The sequence below is a fragment of the Anabrus simplex genome, chromosome 9 (assembly GCF_040414725.1).
Source record: "Anabrus simplex isolate iqAnaSimp1 chromosome 9, ASM4041472v1, whole genome shotgun sequence".
Lineage (NCBI taxonomy): Eukaryota > Metazoa > Arthropoda > Insecta > Orthoptera > Tettigoniidae > Anabrus > Anabrus simplex.
The window spans coordinates 5,138,655-5,160,098 of NC_090273.1; the positions used below are offsets into that span (position 1 = coordinate 5,138,655).

General features: G+C 38.1%; 1 protein-coding gene across 2 annotated transcripts in view; it reads right to left on the bottom strand.

The window, feature by feature from the left end:
• Positions 1-21,444, bottom strand: part of LOC136880960 (ATPase family gene 2 protein homolog A) — a 112,475-nt gene that overhangs the window by 64,382 nt on the left and 26,649 nt on the right. For both annotated transcript variants that reach the window (XM_067153511.2, XM_067153512.2), the window contains exons 3-5: positions 20,562-21,053; positions 17,796-18,186; positions 8,681-8,790 (exon numbers count right to left, since the gene is read on the bottom strand). In XM_067153511.2, the coding sequence (XP_067009612.2) occupies positions 8,681-8,790; positions 17,796-18,186; positions 20,562-21,053 (993 nt within the window). The remainder of the gene's footprint in view (positions 1-8,680; positions 8,791-17,795; positions 18,187-20,561; positions 21,054-21,444) is intronic.

Sequence of the window (21,444 nt, forward strand, 5' to 3'; positions counted from 1 at the left end):
ACTGTTTTGGTCATTTGTAGGTTCTGCTATTTATTATTTATTTACATAGTTTACGCCCACATTGGAGCACTTAAATCAAACCCAAATACATTTATGTTAACAAAGAATTAACTGAAGATTTAGCTTGCATCATCTTCTTCCTTTCCGAAAACCTCTTCATTCTGGCTGACCTGGCTGCCCTTTCTTCATCAGATATGACATATTGTTTGTATTGTACAGTTTTTAATGACAATCTTATTTGTTTGTTCTTGAGAATCCTTTTTTCTTCTCTATTTTCAATTTCAAATCAAAATCTCTTTATTTGCAAATGAGGTGTCTACCTCGGTGGCAAATGGTACACTAAAATACATTATTGTCAAGCACTAAATTTTAAATTAACAGGAGACGAAGAAAATTTTCCTAGAATACAATATTATACAATTTACGCTAATAATTTTTTCTATTAAACACACACATCATCCTTAATAAATTTATATTGTTTACAAAATTCTACTTATAATATCTTACAAACTCATATACAGTACGGTATGTGAAATTACTTCTAATAATACTATACAACTGGTATAAGATTAAAATTAACATTGAATTTATTTACATATTTATATTTTACCCATTTTGGAACCTAAGTAGCTTAACGACCTGCTGCGTCTTAACCAGAGCCCCTTTTGCCACCACTTTTCAGAGTTCCTGTAATATTCAGCTCTTCTAAATCATTCTGAACTTCTTTAAACCAATTACTTTTTTTTTTACTTTTCCAAAAGTAATTAAATAGTTGTTTTATTATCCTATTATCATTTAATCTAGAAAGATGACAGAAAAAGGCAATTCTTCTTTTTCTCATCGTATCTATTATAGATTCACTTTCCCTATAACCCACTGCATTAGGCAATAATCTCCATTGTCCATCCACCTGGTGTTCTGCTATACAGTAACTTAAAGGATTATCAATCAACAGATCCACCCACCAGTCCCACAAAGTATTTTTATTTTCGACAAATTAAATTTGTGAACAGTGAATGTTTATGTTATGGCCGTTGAGTGAATTTTTTTTTTTTTGCTTACCTTACGAATATGTTAATTTGGATTTCTTAGTTTAGAGTTTAATCTGTTTTGTTGATATATTTCATGTGTTCGCTGATTTTCCTCGCACTATAATCTGTTTGTATTTCTTTCACTTGACCTATCAAGATTATCACAGTGTAATGTACGGAAAGAAAAGATGAAACAAGTCAGAGAAATATGTGCACCTTAAAAGAGAATACACTGCCTGATATGGTTAGTCCTGTTAAGGAATCGAGTCCCCTCAAATAATGGGGATTCAATTTCCTAGAAAAAAGTTTTCTGGGACATAATGCCTTGCTGTGTTTGATGCATGCTTTATCGAATAAAAACCATAATAAAACTGCTATGTTGCGTATACGTACAGAATTTAGCATTAACCACGTTTATCTCCCTGTGATGTACGTAACCATTATAATGAGATATTATATATCTAGGTAAACAGTGGGTATGACGGCTATCATAGTTCATCTATCAGTATGTTTTGAATATTAACCTGATACTGATACCAACTGAGAGAGGATGTGGAGAGAAGACGAGGGAGGGAATTGGGAGTTAGTGGTGAGAGAGAATACTAACTTACCAAGGGAGTACAGAAAAACTAAAGTTGATGAATTTAGGACTTAGCTTAAATCACAATTCAGTTGTTGGATAAGTGAAGGGAGTAACATGGATACACTTTGGGCTAAATTTAAAGGAATCATTTGGGAAGGAGAGAAGAGATTTGCACCTGTTAAGAAGGGTAAAATGACCTCAGACCCTGTTGACTATACAAGGGAAATAAGAAAATTAAAAAGAAAATGTAGGATAGTAAACAGGAAAATCAAAGAGGGTAGGGAGAGTAGAGAAACTAGAAAACAGCTAATGAGGGAACTGAATAGAGTGAAAAAGGAAGCAAAAGAGAATTATATGAATGGCATACTTCAAGAGGGTAATGACCACAAAGGGAAATGGAAAAAGCTGTATTCATGAATCAGGGTCAAAAAGGAAAAGGAATCCAAATTCCTACAATGGTAGGAGAAGGGGGTGAACACTATTTAACAGATACTGAGAAAGCAAACCTATTTAGTAGGGAATTCAGAGATTCAGTAGAAGATTGTCAAGAGTTGGAAACCGAAACAGAAGATAGAGAGGGAGAGACACAGAGGGAAACAAGAAGCTTCTCATTCACAAATGAAGATATTTTCAGTGAAATCCAACTGCTTCAGCAAGGAAAAGTAGCAGGAAGTGATCAAATTACTGGGGAGGTATTAAAGACAATGGGGTGGTACATAGTGCCTTATTTAAAATTTCTCTTTGACTATGTCATAAATGATAGTGTAATACCAAAGGAATGGAAGGAATCTATAATAATACCAATTTATAAAGGAAAGGGTGATAAAAGGAAACCAGAGAACTACAGACCAATCAGCCTGACCAGTATAGTTTGTAAAATACTGGAGAGTTTAATATCAAAGTACATCAGAGGGATATGTGATGATAAAAATTGGTTCATGAGGAGCCAGTATGGATTTAGAAAGAAATTTTCTTGTGAGGCACAACTGGTGGGATTTCAGCAGGACATATCAGATCAATTGGATTCAGGAAGCCAGTTAGATTGCATAGCCATAGATCTTTCCAAAGCCTTTGATAGAGTGGAACATGGAATATTATTAAAGAAATTGGAGGGAATAGGGTTGGACGTAAGGGTTACACGTTGGATAAAAACATTTCTAAATTCAAGAGTTCAGAAAGTCAAAGTAGGAAATAATGTATCGCAGGAAGAGAAAGTTTGGAAGGGAATTGCACAGGGTAGTACAGGGTGATTAACTTGAAAGTGCAGAACGTAGTGCCGAGGATTAGGCGCGCTGGGAAGCGGAGACAGTGAGCGCAGTGCCCGCCATGACAAGCAGGCATAGTCGGCTCAAAGAAGCGGCATGATTACGCCTATAGAAACTAAACGAAACTGAACTCAGGGGCTACATAGATGATATGGACAAATAAGTAAATGAATAAAGAAATAAATAAATCAACTAGGAAATTAAACTGAACTCGCCAGGAATAAATAAATATATAAACAAACAAATAAATAAATAAATCAACTAGGAAATTAAACTGAACTCACCAGTATTTACAGACGATGCTGAAAGTGATCTCCTTCAGCTGCAATGCAAGCTTCACCTCTTGTAATGAGATTTCGAAACACAGTGTGTAGTTCATGGACACCGATAGAACGCACAATGTTCCTAATTTCAGTTTTTTATTCTTCTGCAGTTCGAGGATTATTGCTGTAAACTTTTCCTTTAAGATTTCCCTATAGATAAAAATCACATGTGCTTAAATCAGGCGAACAAGGGCCATAAGCCTTTCCTGATGATTTGATCATCATCGAACATTTCCCGTAACCGTTGCATAGAGCTACGCGTCGTACGGGCTGTTGCACTATCCTGCTGGAAATAGCTGTACCTTTTCTCTTCTTCAGTCAGTTCAGCAAAAAAGGTTCCAGAATGTTGTGAATATAACGGTCAGAAGTAATCGTGTCCTGAAAAAATATCGGACTGATAATTCGTCGGGCACTGACAGCGCACCACACACCCGCCTTCACATCGTGCAGAGGTCTCGGCTGTAAAATGTGCAGGTTGTTTGTATCCCAGATTCTATTGTTCTGTGAATTGACATATCCACTCAAATGAAACCAGGCTTCGTCGCTCATAAAAAGAAAGTTCGGATCCACAATACCGTCGTGGACACTATTTATTAGCCAATTGCAAAATCGTATATTTGCACTGAAATCTCTAGGCAGCATGTTATGGACTGAATGAGTCCGATAAGATCGTAAATGTAACAATTTTATTGCATAACGTGCTGAAGAAGGTGAAATACCACTTTCCTGAGCTACTCTCCGAAGCGACTTATGTGGACTGACCTGGAGTCTTGCCTGTATCTTCTAACCTCTCTCGTGTGAGAGCTGTTCTCCTTCGCTTCTTTTTCTTATTGCTTACGGAACCAGTACTATGCCACTTGTAAACGAGCTGAACGTAACTGTCGCACCGGGAAATTGTCTACGGAATTTTCAAAGGCAACTTGGTTTCTTCTCCTTGTGCAAATAACACTCAACCAAAAATATTCTTTGCTCTATAGTGTATTTAACCATCGTGATAATAACACCTTAAAAGTCCAATATTTTCTAACTAATTGAGGGACAGAGTGCTAAACAGTTGCGCGCTGCAGTGAACACTTCTTATCTCGCCGTGTTGACAGAAGCCATATGGCGATCGCTCGGGACTTCCCACGGCATGCCAGAAGAAGTCTGAACACCTAAATTAATCTCCCTGTATAATCGGTCCGTTACTTTTCTTAATATATGCAAATGATTTAGGGAACAATATAACATCAAAAATAAGATTGTATGCAGATGACATAATTGTTTATAGGGAAATAAACAACATTGAGGATTGTTCAGAATTACAAAGGGACCTTAAAAGTATCCAACAATGGGTTGAAGAAAATAATATGAAGGTTAATGGAGGCAAATCAACTGTTACAACATTTACAAACAGGAGTTTTAAAACTGAATTTGAATATACTATGGATGGGGTAGTTATCCCAAAAGATGGCAAGTGCAAATACTTAGGTGTGAGATTTGAAAGTAATTTGCACTGGAAGGGTCATGTTGATGACATTGTTGGGAAAGCATACAGATCGTTACATGTCATAATGAGGCTACTTAAAGGATGCAACAAAGAATTAAAAGAAAAAAGTTACTTGAGTATGGTTCGTCCATTATTGGAATATGCAAACAGTGTTTGGGATCCTCACCAAGAATACCTAATAAAAGAAATAGATAGTGTGCAGAGGAAAGCAGCAAGATTTGTAACAGGGGATTTCAGGAGAAAGAGTAGTGTATCAGAAATGTTAAAGGAACTTGGGTGGGAAACTTTAAGTAAGAGAAGGGAGAATACTAGACTTATAGGATTATATAGAGCCTATACAAGAGAAGAAGCATGGGGAGATATCCGTGAGAGGCTTCAGTTGGAAAATAATTATATCGGCACGACTGACCACAAATATAAAATTAGAAGGAATTTTAGCAGAAGCGATTGGGGTAAATTTTCATTCACTGGGAAGGGTGTGAAGGAGTGGAACAGTTTACCAGGGGTAGTGTTTGATCCTTTTCCAAAATCTGTACAGATATTCAAGACGAGAATAAACAGCAACAGAGAAAATAAATTAAGTGTTAGAGGGCATTCGACCAGTGCAGGTTAATGTAAATAAAAAAATGTGTGTGAATAAATTAATTCCATCCCCTGGTCTAAGGAGTTTGGACAGCCAAAGTAGGGGACTGCCTGTAGGGGTGAAGTACAGTGGGGACTTTGAGGGCCCTGGGACCGCTACGGTAGCTGTGAAGGCCCTTCAGGAACTCTGAAAAGTGGTGGCAAAAGGGGCTCTGGTTAAGACGCAGCAGGTCGTTATGCTAAAAAAAAAAAAAAAAAAAGTAAATAAGCAAATAAATGCAATGTAAATATTAATCTTATAGCAGTTGTATAGTATCATTTGAAGTAATTCCACATACTGTATATCAGTTGACTATATTTGTAAGTAGTACAGGAGATATTATAAGTAGAATTTTGTAAACATATAAATTTATTAAGGATGAGCTGTGTGTTTAATAGAAAACATTGTTAGCATAAATTGTACAATATTGTATTATAGGGAAATTTTCTTCTCTTGTTAATTTAATATTTAGTGCTTAACAATAATGTATTTTAGTGTACCATTTGCCACCAAGGTAGACACCTCATTTGCAAAGAGATTTTGATTTGATTTGAGAAGCTCAATAAATTTTTCAATTTCTTTGCAGTCATTTAAGAAAAGGCTACGAAAACGACAGATAGGGAATCTACCATCTGTGCGACTGCCCTAAATGCAGATCAATAGTGACTGACTGATTTGAAGGCATTTCTGAACAGAGAACGATGGCAAAGACTCGTTTGACACCACCCTACCTGGCAAGCTGGAGAGGTTCTATGATGATGGTGACAATGAACCCGATACTTGATTTTTGTAATAGGCAGGACAAATAATGGCCTATGATGGGTTCAATATAATTTTTTGTCAGTTTGTTTCTTGGTTAATACACGGAAAGATCTCTTGAAAAGGTGTGCTTTGTACGGAAACCTCGATTTAAGGTTTACCCCCATAAAGGTAAGAAGAATCAGGTTCCTGTAAAAATGTTAAATAGGGGTCCTACTGTATTTCTATTATTAATTTCCTACATGTGCTTGGATCAGTGTCTCTTTCAATGTTTGGGTCAAATTCAGGGCTGAATGATTTTCATGATAGTGACTTTCTTCTGATTATGACAAAAGTGCATGTGACGTCTACAGTGTCACCATTCATGAGTGAATTGCACTATCTACACAAATCATACTGATATCAAAATTATTCAGTGCGACAGGCTTCAGTAGCCGGCAGAATTCCTATCCTCGCCGCTAGATGGTGGGCTTCATTAATTGATTCCTGACCCGGTCGAATGACTGGCAACAGGCTGAGAATTTTCATTTTTCAACAAATTATTCAGAATTAAATATTCTTTCCTTCTTCTTCAAGACAAAATAATGTGTGATATTTCTGTCACTGAAACTCAATTTTTAAGATTCAGTCATTTTTTTTTTTGAGAAGTTGCTTTACATTGCACCGACACAGATAAGTCTTATGGTGATGATGGGACAGGAAATGGCTAGGAGTGGAAAAGAAGAGGTCATGGCCTTAACTAAGGTACAGCCCCAGCATTTGCCTGGTGTGAAAATGGGAAACCACGGAAAATCATCTTCAGGGCTGCCGACAGTGGGGTCCGAACCCACTATCTCCCGAATACCGGACACTAGCCGCAGCTAGCGACTGCAGCTATCGAGCTCGGTTGTAATTTCTTTCCATGTTACACATAACAACACATCCACGGTATATTTACTTCTGAAATACTCATAGTTGTATGTTTCAGTGAGATTTTTTTTTTCACTTGAATATGTGCTAGTTTTTCAAATTCACGAAAAGTCCTCCTTTGACCAGAGTCTGAGTGATATTGGACAGTGATATTTTAGTTTGGGCATTCTCAATTCTGAGAGATCACAGCCTCTAAGACGAGGGCCCTGTTCCAACAAATTTACCCATAATTTTTTTTTCAATTTTTTAAAAGTTCATACATTTAACTAGCATAAGTTCTAAAGAGTGGTACACTATGACATTATCTTCAATGTTTATGTCATTCTATTCACTGTTCAGCTCCCCTTAATGTTAAAACTAACAGAAAATTCCCAATCATTCAAAAATAACTGACTTGGTCACGTACAGTGTAGAGGCATTTTGTGAAACAAACACAAAAATTAATTATCTTAAGAACAGTTCCACTATAAAATAAACTGATGAACTCCTCAGTGGTTGAGGAACACTGCAAAACCTTGTTAGTGCGTCCCTCATTAACACGTCGTAAATTCAAAGTCCCGATTCTAATTGCATTAAATCTATATAAAAATACCTCCCTTATCGTGTCACAAATTTTCGCTATCACCACTTAGTACAATCACATATTACTGTATTTGTCATCACTTCTGAAAGAAACGTGATTTCCAACTCGGGTAAGAGCCGTCGCCACAGCTGCATGATTGCGGGAAAAGGCCTTCCTGAACTTCAAAGGATAAGTTGCACTTTCAGGGAGCAAGCCGTCAGCCTCAGGAAAGTTCAGTTTTGCTTGGCGGTTATCAGCGAGATTGCTGAATAGCAGAGTGAGATTGTTTTTGCTTGTATTTCACATTCCATTCAGAAGGTAGAAATTTATTTTGTATTGAGTGGAACAGTGAAGTGTAGGTAATATTTGTCTCGTGATACAGTAGCATATATCTGGATTAGGAACATAATCATGTGAAATTGACTAGCGTGATGCATATTTGTCTTGTGATAGCATAGTTATGGATATGGAAAATGTGAAATTTCTTAATACTGAAGACAAAATTAAAATCTGTCAGAATGTGGACTGGCATAAGTGCGCAAAGGATGCAACTCGCACTTTCGACTCGATCACTCAAGTTGGTCCAAGTTTTGTTCAATTCAAAATGGGGGCCAAAGTCATTCCTCGCAGTTGCACATGTTGAGTGTAACCTTCAATTCATTGTCTAAGAATGTGATCAGAAAATGTTTAATAATCTACTGCTTCTACTAACATTTGCTTTAGAGAGAGTGTGATCTGCAATAATACTTCAATATTTTTGTTGCCCTGTACAAATGTTTTCATATTGGTTCTCTCGTGTTTTTCACACCTTTTAATACTTTCCTCTAATCCTTAGAAATGGTAGACAGGCCTATATTTTTCACTGTACTCACGGATACAGGACGTAAAATGCCCTCATGTAGGAAAAAATCGTATCGAGTGTTACCATATCCTTATTGGATAAGTTTTTATTTGTATATTCATTAGTACATTTTCTCACTTAACATGTTCTTTTCCCTTGTCCCCTGAGAAACGTCTTAACAACGTTTCACTATATCGGTAAGTTTGACTTCATATTGATTTCACAGCAATAATCAGGAGAACTACACTTCTCTTCGAAAACAAGAATCTTCACACCATTGTGATGTTTCTTCTTACCTTTTATGTCTCCATCGGAGAGCAAGTGCGAGGTTCCAGACAGCAACTTCTGTAAGATATCACATCGGGCCTCAGGGTTGGGGACTCCAATTTCCACTTCACGATCCATTCTAGTAAACAAATATGAGTCAACAATATATCTCCAATCTTACAGAGAGAAATATAAAACAGAGACAAAGTAGGACACTGTGCACTTTGTTTATATCTGTGACTAGCTGATGTACCCATGCTTCACTACGGAATTCTAAATTTTATACAGAATTCTAGGTTAGGTAGTGTAAACGTTGTGAGCAAGATTATATTAAGTTGCATAGTTCTTAACGTTGCCCTAGAAACACGACGGGGAAGTCACCAACGTCTTTTCTCATATGAAGACTGGTTTAAGGAATATTCATTGTAATGGTAGGCCAGCTTGCCTACCGTCAGTCACAATCAGGTTGGGAAGTTTTCATTATAATGGCAGACACTCACTCTCTGCCTGCCTTTATAGATTCTCAGAAAGACTCTCTTAGTAGTTTTCCCAACTGAAATGAACATGGGTCATTACAATAACGTCAGTAGGAATGGCGCGATTCAAAGCAATGCTTTCATATGAAATACTCGATCAAATGAAAAACCACACATTTTTTCACTTTTAACGAACAGTACTATGCTGCCAAACTAACAGTCCAAAGCTACAGAGCTGGAATGACCAAAACGCAGACATCCGTGATCCGTGAACAATCTTCGTCCTTTTCTCGGCGGGGGGATTCGAATAGTGGATAGTTCCAGGGCAAAAACTATGCCCGTTTACTTACCCGATGAGTCGGAAAATCTCAATTCACTACACTGGGGGGGGAAAGAACTATCTGACGTGGAGGCAATTTTTCCTCCAAGCCAGAGAAGAAACCACATCTTCGCTGCTAATTTGGAATAAAATTAATGTAGATTTAATAAAAGTGGAGAGGAAGAAGCTTTTCTGAAGAAACGGCTCATTTCAGGGTTGAATTTTGAGTTATTTAGTGAATTGTGGTACTATAATTTGGAATAGGCCTAAATTGCAATTCTAGACCAGTTCATACTACTACTGGCTGACCCCGTGGTGTAGGGGTAGCGTGCCTGCCTCTTACCTGGAGGCCCCGGGTTCGATTCCCGGCCAGTTCAGGGATCTTTACCTGGACCTGAGGGCTGGTTCAAGGTCCACTCAGCCTCCGTGATTAGAACTGAGGAGCTATCTGACGGTGAGATAACGGCCCCGATCAAGAAAGCCAAGAATAACGCAGAGAGGATTCGTCGTGCTGGCCAAACGACACCTCATCATCTGCAGGCCTTCGGGCTGAGCAGCGGTCGCTTGGTAGGCCAAGGCTCTTCAAGGGTTTAAGTGCCATGGGGGTGTCATACTACTACTCCTACTACTAACTGATCCTCTGACTTAAGTGCGCACACTGCTCATTCAAAACAGCGCGTCAGAGTAGGTATCGAATAGCTGGCATACTAAGATGAACCAGTGTGTTACGAACCAGCAGTGTCAGAAAATGTATGAATCAGAGGAACAGCATGCTAAAGAAGAAAGTTTTCTAACTCCTCAGCTATTTCCTGCCAATATTCAGTTAGGCTATTATACTCGGTACGCAGCAGTAATCCCATCTATCGGAGTTGAATGTCAGCATAAGAGACAAAGAACATTACAATAAACAACGGTCAGTGTAATGTTATTGTTGATCAATGTTAAGCGCTTTCGATATTGCAGGCCTTCACATTATTAATTGTCTTCCGACTCAGAAATACCACTCTTATCATAGTCGATACGTTGAAACTGAATAAAACATAAATGATCGGAAATTGTATTCTCTATAACTTTTGTTATGTAGTACTTTTCCACAGGACGAAGAACATAGGTATTTAAAAATTAAATTTTAGGTGCCTTCCCTTAAACTACCATTTCACCCAGGGTGAATAACATTGTTTAAAGCTCAAACTGTAGTTTCTTATTCCCCGACTCTATATACCAATTTTCATTAAATTCTGCTTACCCATTTTATCGGGGCTCGGCGCTGATACGGACTTACCAACAAAAAACCAAATTCATGAACATCTGTGTTATCATAGCCGGTATGGTAAAAATGCATAAGACGTAAATGATCAGAAATTTAATTCTATATCACTTTAGTTATGTGGTATTTATTGATATGACCACTAATAATATAATTTGAGAATTGAATTTTAGGCCTTCCCCAAAACTACCATTTCACTCAGCGTGAATAAAATGATTTATAGCCTAGATTATAGCGGCTCACCCCCCGACTTCACATACCGATTTTTATTAAATTCTCTTCAGCCGTTTCCTCGTGATGCGTGTACATACATACATACATACATACATACATACATACATACATACATACATACATACATACAGACAGACAGACAGACAGACAGACAGACAGACAGACAGACAGACAGACAGACAGACAGACAGACATTACGGAAAAGTAAAAACTGCACTTTCTTGTTACTGTGGACATGATCGATACAGAAATACCATTGTTTTCAAATTCTGAGCAATGTACAGACAAAACTCTTATTATATAGAGATGAAGCAAACTCTAGTGGGGGGGGGGGGGACACACTGTGCACTTTGTGATGAAGCAAACTCTAGCGGGGGGACACACACACACACACACACACCTCTCTAACCACCACGCGATATTTTTGGTTTTTTTGTTTCCTTCATTCATTCTCTATGTTTCCCGTTACAGATGATGCACAGTTAGCGGTCTCACTACGCTGTGCAACAGTGTTTCCCTTTTTAGAAATGATTAACACGTTTTATGTCATCCAAGGGAGTTTTCAGGCGAGAGCAATCTTTACCTCAACATGTTTTTACTTTGTCAATCATGATCATTGTATTTTAATTCCACACACTTCATCATTGTTTTTATTTGTTTGCATAAATGAGCTTCTACTGAGGATGGCCTTTAGGTAGGCTGAAACATGTTTAGATATCGTCCAATCTAATACAGATGGTTGTTTTGTTTTGAAAAGGAGGATTATGTAAATACTTTTTATTTGTAAAGTGATAACCGCCAATACTGAACGAGATTTATAACATGCAATGGTAACGCCATCCAGGCAAGTAAAAAAGCAAACCTTTACTGTAATTTGAAGATAAAGGTTGCCAAATTAGGTAAAGATTTATATGGTTTGAGAAAATGCCTAACTAATAAAGTCAAACCCAATTTTTTAAAATTTACAAACAAAACTCATATAGATATGGCTAAAACTTGCGCAACCCAATGAAAACCTGATAAAATTTGGATAAGGGAAGAAATTAAATTCCTCCAGAGAGAGAAAGCTCTTCTTAACAATAGTCTCTACGAAACTCATTTGGAAGTTTCGACCCTTTTATGTCCTCTCAAATGTATTTCTTTTCAAGCTCATGTCACCAATAGACTCAATAAGATTTTACTGAAAAAACAAAACAAAAACAAAAACACTCTCGACAAGAAGTGGAATAATCAGATAAAAGCTACTTCCCACCATACCTCAAATTTGTCAAATAACGTAGAATCGAATGTTTATCACCCATGGGTAGTGAATCTTAGTCGAGATGACCTTGATCCTAATCTCATGTTACTGAATAAGGTTCCAAAACATAACTGGGGCACTTCCTCCAATCACAACGATTTAGTTATTACGTTGGCTGAGTCCATATGAGCTGTTAATAGGTTACCGACAGACATTCAAGATGAGGTTAGATCATCATCATCATTTTACAGTTCCAGTTTCGCGGGTACCGTTGGAGAGCCTCTTCCATTCTGTCTTATTGAGATACAGTCTGTTGTTAATGACATCCTCCGGTGTCCTTCCCCGATCTGCATGTCCATCTTTACGATGTCCATAAAGTGGGTTCTTGGTCTTCCCAACATCCGTTTCCCTGCCACATGTCTCTCCAAGTAAACATATGCTGTCCTTGTTGGCTCCATCCTCATTACTTGCCCAAACCACCTCAGTCTGGACATGCTGACCCGATCTAACAATGAATCTCAGCTTCCTTCCTAACCACATCATTCCTTAACTTGTCTAGTTTGGTTTTTTGAATTGTGGACCTAAGGTAATTCATCTCGGACGCCTGCAACCTTGATGAGTCTTCCTTAGTGAGGGTGCAGGTTTCAATACCATATGTTAAGACTGGTATGAAGTACTGATTGAACATCACTAGCTTTGATTTTGTTGGTACTTTGGAATCCCAGAGGAGTGTTTGTACTTGCTGGTAAAAGTGAGAACGCTTCTGCACACTATTTGCGACTAACGTATCTCGAGATATTACACTGCCGAGGTATGTAAAGCGTTTCACACAATCTAATGGATGGTTTCCTAGCATGATGTTCGCTGGTTGTCCCTCTCTGTTTATTGCCATCACTACTGTTTTGAGTTCACTTATCTTGAGATTGAACCCCTGGAACTTAACCTTCCATTCATTGAGTCTCGACTGAACTTGTTCCTCAGTTTCTCCCCAGATCATAACATCATCAGCAAAGGCCAAGGATGTTCTTCATTATGTCATCCATGATGGTGATAAACAATGGGGATAGTGCACTGCCTTGCTGGATTCCACTTTCGGTCTTGAACCAGGATGAATGTCCGTCACCCAATCGCACACAGCTGGTACAGTGTTCATACAGCATCTGAACTTTCCTCAACAGTCCCTCCGGCATATTCCTTTTTTTCAAGCATTCCCATACCTTCTCTCTTGCAATACTGTCATATGCCTTCTCCATGTTAAGGAAAACCATAAAGAGATCTCTGCGTTTTTCCCAATATTTTTGCATTAACATACGGACACTGAAGATTAGGTCTGATGTAGACTTGTTAGGTCTGAAGCCATACTGTTCCTTTTCAAACTCTGGCTCTAAGATGACTCGCAATCTGCTCTATAAGATTTTCTCAAGAATCTTAAGGCCATGAGAAAGGAGTGTTATTCCCAGGTAATTCGAGCATTTTCAGTGATTTCCTTTCTTAAACAGGGGGAAAATGACACCCTTGCTCCAATCAGTAAGTATCTTGCCATCTTTCCAAACTGCATTGAGCACTCTGAGTAGCCACTGTAAACCCTGGATTCCTGCTGCTTTAATCATGTACGTGCTGACTTAGATTCCTGGGAATTTGCCTTGCGGCATCTTCTTGCAATTTGGTCACCGGTATACTGTTCCTAGCGTTCTATTCTATCCTCTTAGGTTCCTAGTCGGTTTGAAAATCTTGTACCAAGTAAATTAGGCCTACATCAACTTCTACAGGTTATGGTTTCGAAAGTATCAATCCTCAAGTTCTCGAATGCATTATATTTAGTTCTGCCCGTCACTATTCACAATCAAATTGGAAAGAGAAAAAATATCATTAACACTTCCAAAATGACGATTATTCGTGACCTTGAACTCAGCTGGAAAGTGTGCTCGCTGTACAAGTCGTTACGAATGCAAAAGGATACAATGTTTTTAAATGTAACGTGCGCAAATAAAATGACTGCGGCTTTTATAACATTTTAACACAAAAACGTGAAATTCCCAGTCTTATATTACGACGAAAACAGTAATAGGCAATCCCAAAACCTCCCATGGCTTTATGTATGTAAGGTGCAACATCTGTTCTGGTCTCGATAACATAATCGTGTACGATAATATTAAAATACTACTGTAAATTTGTTTTACTTAAGAAGGAGCAGTTTCGATTCCTGCCTGAAAGCTCACCTGTTCGGCAATACACTTGATAAAAGTAAAAAAATGAACATCTAACCCTGGACATAATGTAGAGGTTTTGCAAGTACGAACATTTGACGAAACTCGTTCCGTCTTCAAATACATCTATATATTCATCTAGACCAACTTGTAAAGAAAAATGATAACCTTAATGAGGCTGTAGAAGACAAGAATCCATTATATTATCAAATTCTAGTATATTTGAAAATGCTTGAGAAAGATCACGAAAATCGAATTGGAATTTCTCCACCTACAGATAGCCCTACAACTTATTCCTCCTCAGTTGAAGCTATAGGTGACAGCAAGGAAGTTCTTGACACACCTATATCCCCCGCTTCTCCACCTCCTCAGGTGCAAGAGCAAGGAAGAACGCATCGTCAATATTACACCCGACGCAAAACTGTGAAAGAATGACAGGAGTTACTGTTCCAAAGGAAAGCAGGCTTAGTAAGATTTGACAACTAGGAATTAGTTATATTTTCATCTGCATTAATAATAAGAGCCACACTGTGATATCTGGATTTCTTCATTTCGACAATTACTTATAAATTGTATAATTTTTAATTTATAAATTGACCTTTTTTCATGAATTATTAAGAAAAGAATATTCATTAGGACAATTTCTCTATGGAATATTTTACAAGTGTTTCCTAGACGACTGCTTTCTATTGTAGAAATAATTTATATATTTTCTCGTTGAGTTATTTGTTTGTTTTAATGTTGTCAATCTTATGTTAATTTTAAGGACACTTCCTCTAAAGCATTACTTTGTCAATTTATATATTTTTCATCTAAACAGTGTTATGTGGCTGAAGATGTTGATAATATATGAAACATATACCACTTTTGACCATTAAAAATTGCCTTAAGCAATCATTGTATCGACTAGGTGGAAAATAAAGAAATACTTAATTGTGAATCGATTGAAGTGCGATACGGACCATGAAGCTGATTTTATGTAATTCAAATAGAGCTATAATATATAAGTAATAATAATAACAACGTAAACATTTCCACCTTTTCAATACTAAAATATATTCACAAAATTATAAATTACACGGTACTAGTTTCGACCCATCTAGGGGTCATCATCAGCCGTATTGGAGCAAAGATGGGTCGAAACTAGTACCGTGTAATTTATAATTTTGTGAATATATTTTAGTATTGAAAAGGTGGAAAAGTTTACGTTGTTATTATTATTACTTATATATTATTCTCAGTTCAATACGGACCAAAAACATGAAATTCATAACCATTAATCAAATAGAGCTGTCGAAATCAGCTCTGTCTCCTTCTGATTGTCGAGGGCACTCTCTGCTTTATGATTTCCGAGGATTCTCAAAACAATACTACTCGAATGTGATGCTAAGATGATCCCTTATGCAAGTTAACCGCCGATCGCTTTTCCAGTACAGTACTTCTTCAAATCACCACGATGACGGGACGTCAACACCAAGGTCCGTAAGTATGCCGTAGCCGTCCTTTTGTAATATACAGTTTCTTGGAAAACGCCGTGATTGAGGATTTAGTGTTGATGGGACTGAAATTTCTGGACGGTTGATCCGGGAAATCGTTTCTTTGAGGAACGGATAATGCAGGATTTTTACAACGTGATTTCATTAGTATGGTCGCGAGACCACGTAATTTGAACGAATGATACGGGAAAACAGTTTCCGGGAATGTATAATCGAGGTTCTACTGTATATAAATAATTTTTCTTTGTAAAGAGATATGATAAACAACAAAATTCTCGTTTCTCATTGATGAATCAAAAGAAGCTTTCTGCGCTTTTCTCTGAGGCATCTTGTCTTTAAGTCTGTCATAACGTCTAAAACTAGACTACAGGAATTACCAAAGGAAGTCTGGTTCAACAAGTGGAACTGTAGTAAGATGGGATCCGCAAGGAATGGATAAAGGCAATAAAAGAGTGGTATCCGATGAATGGCAATGAGGCAATCGGGGAATCAGACTGCCCACGGAAAAATCTGGGAAGAGATGGGAGACAAGGGAACTGATCATTCTGGATAAGACCGGTAGAACCTAGATTTTAAAGGTATGCGGTAAACCGGTGTTTGATAGTCCACACTGACGGTGCGCAAGCGACGCTCTTCCGATCTGTTATCCTCCTTAAGATGCCACACGTGGATATGCAGTCCATCAGAACAACGTTCATTGTATTAACTTTCCTGTGCTAATGTATAAAGGAAAATGAACACAACTGCATGTCTATGTGTGGCGTCACCAATATTAAGGACGATAACGGATTGGAAGGTACTGCCCAGATATTTTAAATTTTTAATGCAAAATGTTTATTTTAGTTGTAACTGTCATTACTTGACCCCTTCCCATGCCTGTAAAAGGCTTGTTCTGAAGCGAACCAGGGAGTCCCTATGAGATGTCACTCAGCCAATATGCAGGACAGTTTTTATCACATACTGTCACTGTGACAAAACAAATACTGTAGTTCATTTGTTTGTGCATATTATGGTACAAATTTTTTTACATTTTGTGTACGTATGTTACTATTAGATTTTGCCTTCAAATGTGGACTTTAATGATTATATCACTGATATAGCTCGAATAGAACTACGTACTGGAAAGTAATACATCCACTGTTTGTTTTAACAGTGTAGGTAATGTGTTTCAACACATCTAAACAGAAGTCTAAATTACATGTTCCAAATGTTGTCCAACAAACACTTTTCATAGTGATGCTGAAAATGGTTACACATTGCTGCAGTTGAATGCAATAAGAGTATGGTGTTCCTTTTCAATTGATCAATACCATGATAGGGAAGCAATTCTTTAGCAGTACACCCGTCTCACCTCCTTTTCTCCAGTCCTAACCCTGACTGCTCGTGGTCTATGGCTGATCGATTTCAACACTTGACACAGCATTAATTGTAGTATCAGAAATTTTTTTTTCTCAGGGCGACAATACAGTGTCACACTAAGCCCACCACTCTGGTAACTTTCATATGGGTGGAAATATTGCTCAACAACAAAGGTCTTCTCTAGAATACTCCAGGCCAACTCTTGCCAATCGAGTACAATGTTGCTAAATTTTGGTATACTTATTCTTCTTTTTTAACCAGTTCTTTTACGTCAGACCGACGCTGGTAGGTAGGAAAGGGTAGGAGTTGGAAAGAAGTGGCCATGGCCTTACTTAAGATACAGCTGCAACATTTGCCTGGTATGCAAATGTGAAACCATGGAAAACCAACTTCTGGGCTGCCGACAGTAGGATTCTAACCCACTATCTCCTGAATGTAAGCTCACAACTGCACACCCCTATCCACACATCCAACTCACTCGGTTAGATATATCTGTTGTCATACCGTATATTTTTATTTGCTATGATATGAGAAGTTTCTGCTCACCTTCCGGGTCGCCGGAGAGCCACATCGAGGGAGTCGGGCTTGCTGGTGGTGGCCAGCACCAACACGGCCACGCTTTCGTCTGTGTGTAAACTGTCCATGAGGGTCACCAACATGGACACGACTCTCTTCTCCTGGTCTGTACTGCTGCTGCTCCTTTTGGGACACAGACTGTCCATTTCGTCCAGAACTATCACACTCGGAGCTTTCTGCCTCGCTTCAAGGAACAGCCTCTTCAGCCTTGCTTCAGTCTCGCCAAAGAACTTGCTGTAAATTTCGGCACCGTGCACTTTGAAGACGAAGGCTCTACTGTCGGTAGCAAGACTGTTGGCAAGTAATGTCTTGCCGGTTCCAGATGGTCCATACAGTAGAACACCACGAGTCACTTTCAGACCTACAAAGTACAAAAGAGGAGTAGCAAACTCTATGATGGTATTTAGGTCATGTTGGGTACACAAAGTACATACTGAAGAGATGTTAGGAACACACAATGGGAAGATGTTGAGGTTTGTCCCTGTAACGGTTCAAATCCCATTACAAACATTCCTCAGCATAAATTGTTATTATTATTACTATTATTTTGCATTCAATTCCAATATCTGATTAATCTATTAATTATTTATCATTCGTTCCATTTCATTTCATCTATTATGTACCATATGTGTGTGGGTTTATAATTAAGGGAATTTGTGTACGGCGACATTTGCTGCTAAGTGTAAGAAGTGAATTTATTATGTGAATGGAAGTTTAAGGAGTTGCACTAGGTGGTGAAATACAGCTACATTTAGTGTTGAGTTGTACTACAGGTTACCCATACGTCACTGCATTAATTTTGATGCAGGAAGTGTTCTCAGGGAAGTCTTATCGTAAGGGACAGTCCAGCGGTTTTACCCAGCAAGCGGCCATTGGTACATAAGGTGCAATATTTTAATCTTGGTTTGAACGAGGTCACGGTCTGATTTACCAATGCCTTAGGGGTGAATCATGTGACAATGAGAGATGATAAAATAGCTTGCATCCCATTAGATGATTGGGGTGTGTTCTGTATATGTTCAGTCAAGTCAACTTGTGTCGTTTCTGTGAGAGGTGAAAGCAGAGTCTTTGTTATGGAGACTAACAGTACGGTGGACTATGCTAAAACTGATTGCTCGAGCACTGTGCTTGAATACATAGGCCATGGTAATGAGAGGTCTTTCGTTGGTGGAGGCGAGTTACCGATAAGAGGATATCATAGGATATAAACTTCATGGTTTTGATCCGTACTGAATTGTGATCACAATAATAATTATTAAATTAATGTCGTAATGGTCCACCTTTTTCAATACTATAATATGTAATATTATTGAATTACATTACTAAACTAGGGACTAGTTTCGGCCTTGGCTGGCCATCTTCAGCCTTAATGTAATACATCTAATAACTAAACAAATGTACAAATACTCAACTGACATAAAAAATAATGTACATGATTTTAACTAGCACTACGGGAACATTTCATTTTATTTATGTTGGTTGATGTGATCGCGAACGTCAGGGGGACCTGATACGGTACTATGAAGAAGAAGAAGATGTGGAAACACCATCTAGCAGTTCTGTGTCAGCTGGTGGTTATTTACAGTGGCGTCCAGTGGCTTGCATACTGCTAACACCACTCAAGTAGATTTGGTGATTGATGATCTGACTACAGAATCAACATTTACCAGATCCCATTTTGCAATTGAAATTGTAATGATTAGCAGTGATGGAATTAACAATTCTATGAATATCAATACAAGAAAGATCTGGATGATAAGCATACTCCAGATGCTAAGAATTTAGAACCTAATTTATTTTTCAGATTTTACACATAGTTCAACCCAGATTTTAATGTTAATTGTGTGTTTGTACATTAGTTTTTATGTCAATTGTGTGTTTGTTCATTCGTATAGTTATTATATGTATTACATTAAGGCTGAAGATGGCCAGCCAAGGCTGAAACTAGTCCCTAGTTTAGTAATGCAATTCAATAATATTGCATATTATAGTATTGAAAAAGGTGGACCATTACGGCATTAATTTAATAATAATTATTGTAATAAGAGGATAGGGTGTAGAACAGGTCTGAGATAACTACAGCTGATGCCAGTTCCAAGAAACACGTCACAACAACACTTAAAGTGTCCTAGGTAATATGAACCAGTGCAGGTTAATTTCCGGTACAAGTATCTCAAATGTCCGGCCAAGTGTACTTTAAATTTAATGCCTAGAGCTCATGCCAGAGGTGTATATTGTGATTTCAGTATGGTAGCAAATCTCACAATTCAGACATTAACAGTAAGAATACAATTTGTTTAGTATCAAGTGCAGTTAAATGTTTTATTTCATGCTAAAACAGGCAATCCCAAATCCTAGATGGGAACCAAACGACAATATCCTTTTCCCAAAACTTATTACAAGTTATGCTGTCAAGTAAGCTTATTATCCCACTCCCTAGAGGAATTAAAGATTCTCGCTCTTTAATCCTTACATTTATTCGTTGCTGCTGCCCATTACCAATCAAAGTATTAGAATTACCTTTTATTGTATGTGTAATCAATCAGTTAATTACAAAGTGGTCGCCCAACAGTAGCGCATATTTTACGCATAAACACCTCAGGGACAATTACAATTCATCTGTTCTTCCCTCACTGACCTGTCACAGTGTTTTCCCATAATGTGGGAAAGTGAAAACAAAAAGGGGGAACAGTCTAAGATGCTCAGACTCAATGTCGGTATTCTCAGTCTACTCACCAGGAAACAGTGGCTTATTCCTCAAAGCCAGTTGTACCAAATGTTGTAATTCCTCTATCACTTTGTCCACTCCTCCAATTTTGGACACACTTAATACTTGGGACTGTTCTGATGCACACGTCAGCTTATCCTCCTCTTGAGTTAATAACCACTTAGTCTCAGCTATAAGTTTAAAACACCTAACAGTTCTTTCCTTATTCCCATCTATGGCCATGGACCCCAATCCCTGTGCAACGTCTTCTACACTTGTTCTAAATGGAACAAGACGGTCCACCTCAAACACTTGAGTCCTGCCATAGAACGGAATCCTCAATCTGCTCCTCTCGCACACAACAGTTCCCCGGTAACACACGTGTAATGCTGACAACAGGGTATCTGGAACCTCGCACGGGACTGATGGACTTACGTATATTTTCTCAGCTGGCATTGGGATTTCCACCAACTTCTGTACTGCAGCTCTCCCTGGACATGGTGCCGGAAATGTCTCCAGGCCTGCAACAGAAATCACCTCTGAAACAATGACAGAGACAGGGAGGAGGAGTGATGGTTTCTCTCCAACCTTCTTTAACTGTATTTTAGAGAGGTTTATCAGAGGATGCCAGTTCAACTTTCCAACTGGAATTAGATTAGGTCACAAAAGAACCAGGCTTAAATTTGGATGCCTTGAATTTGCTGCTGATGTAGTAGAGAACCAACAAATTGCAACTAAGCAGACTGAAGTCCTGAAGGAAACGGCAGAAAAAGCAGGATTGCAAATATCTTTTGACAAGACCGAGTATATGATCATAAATACCACACATTCAGCCTGGACAATGAAGACCAAGCATGGTAACATCAAAAGAACTAAGAAATTCAAGTACCTAGGTGAGATTCTGACTCTAAA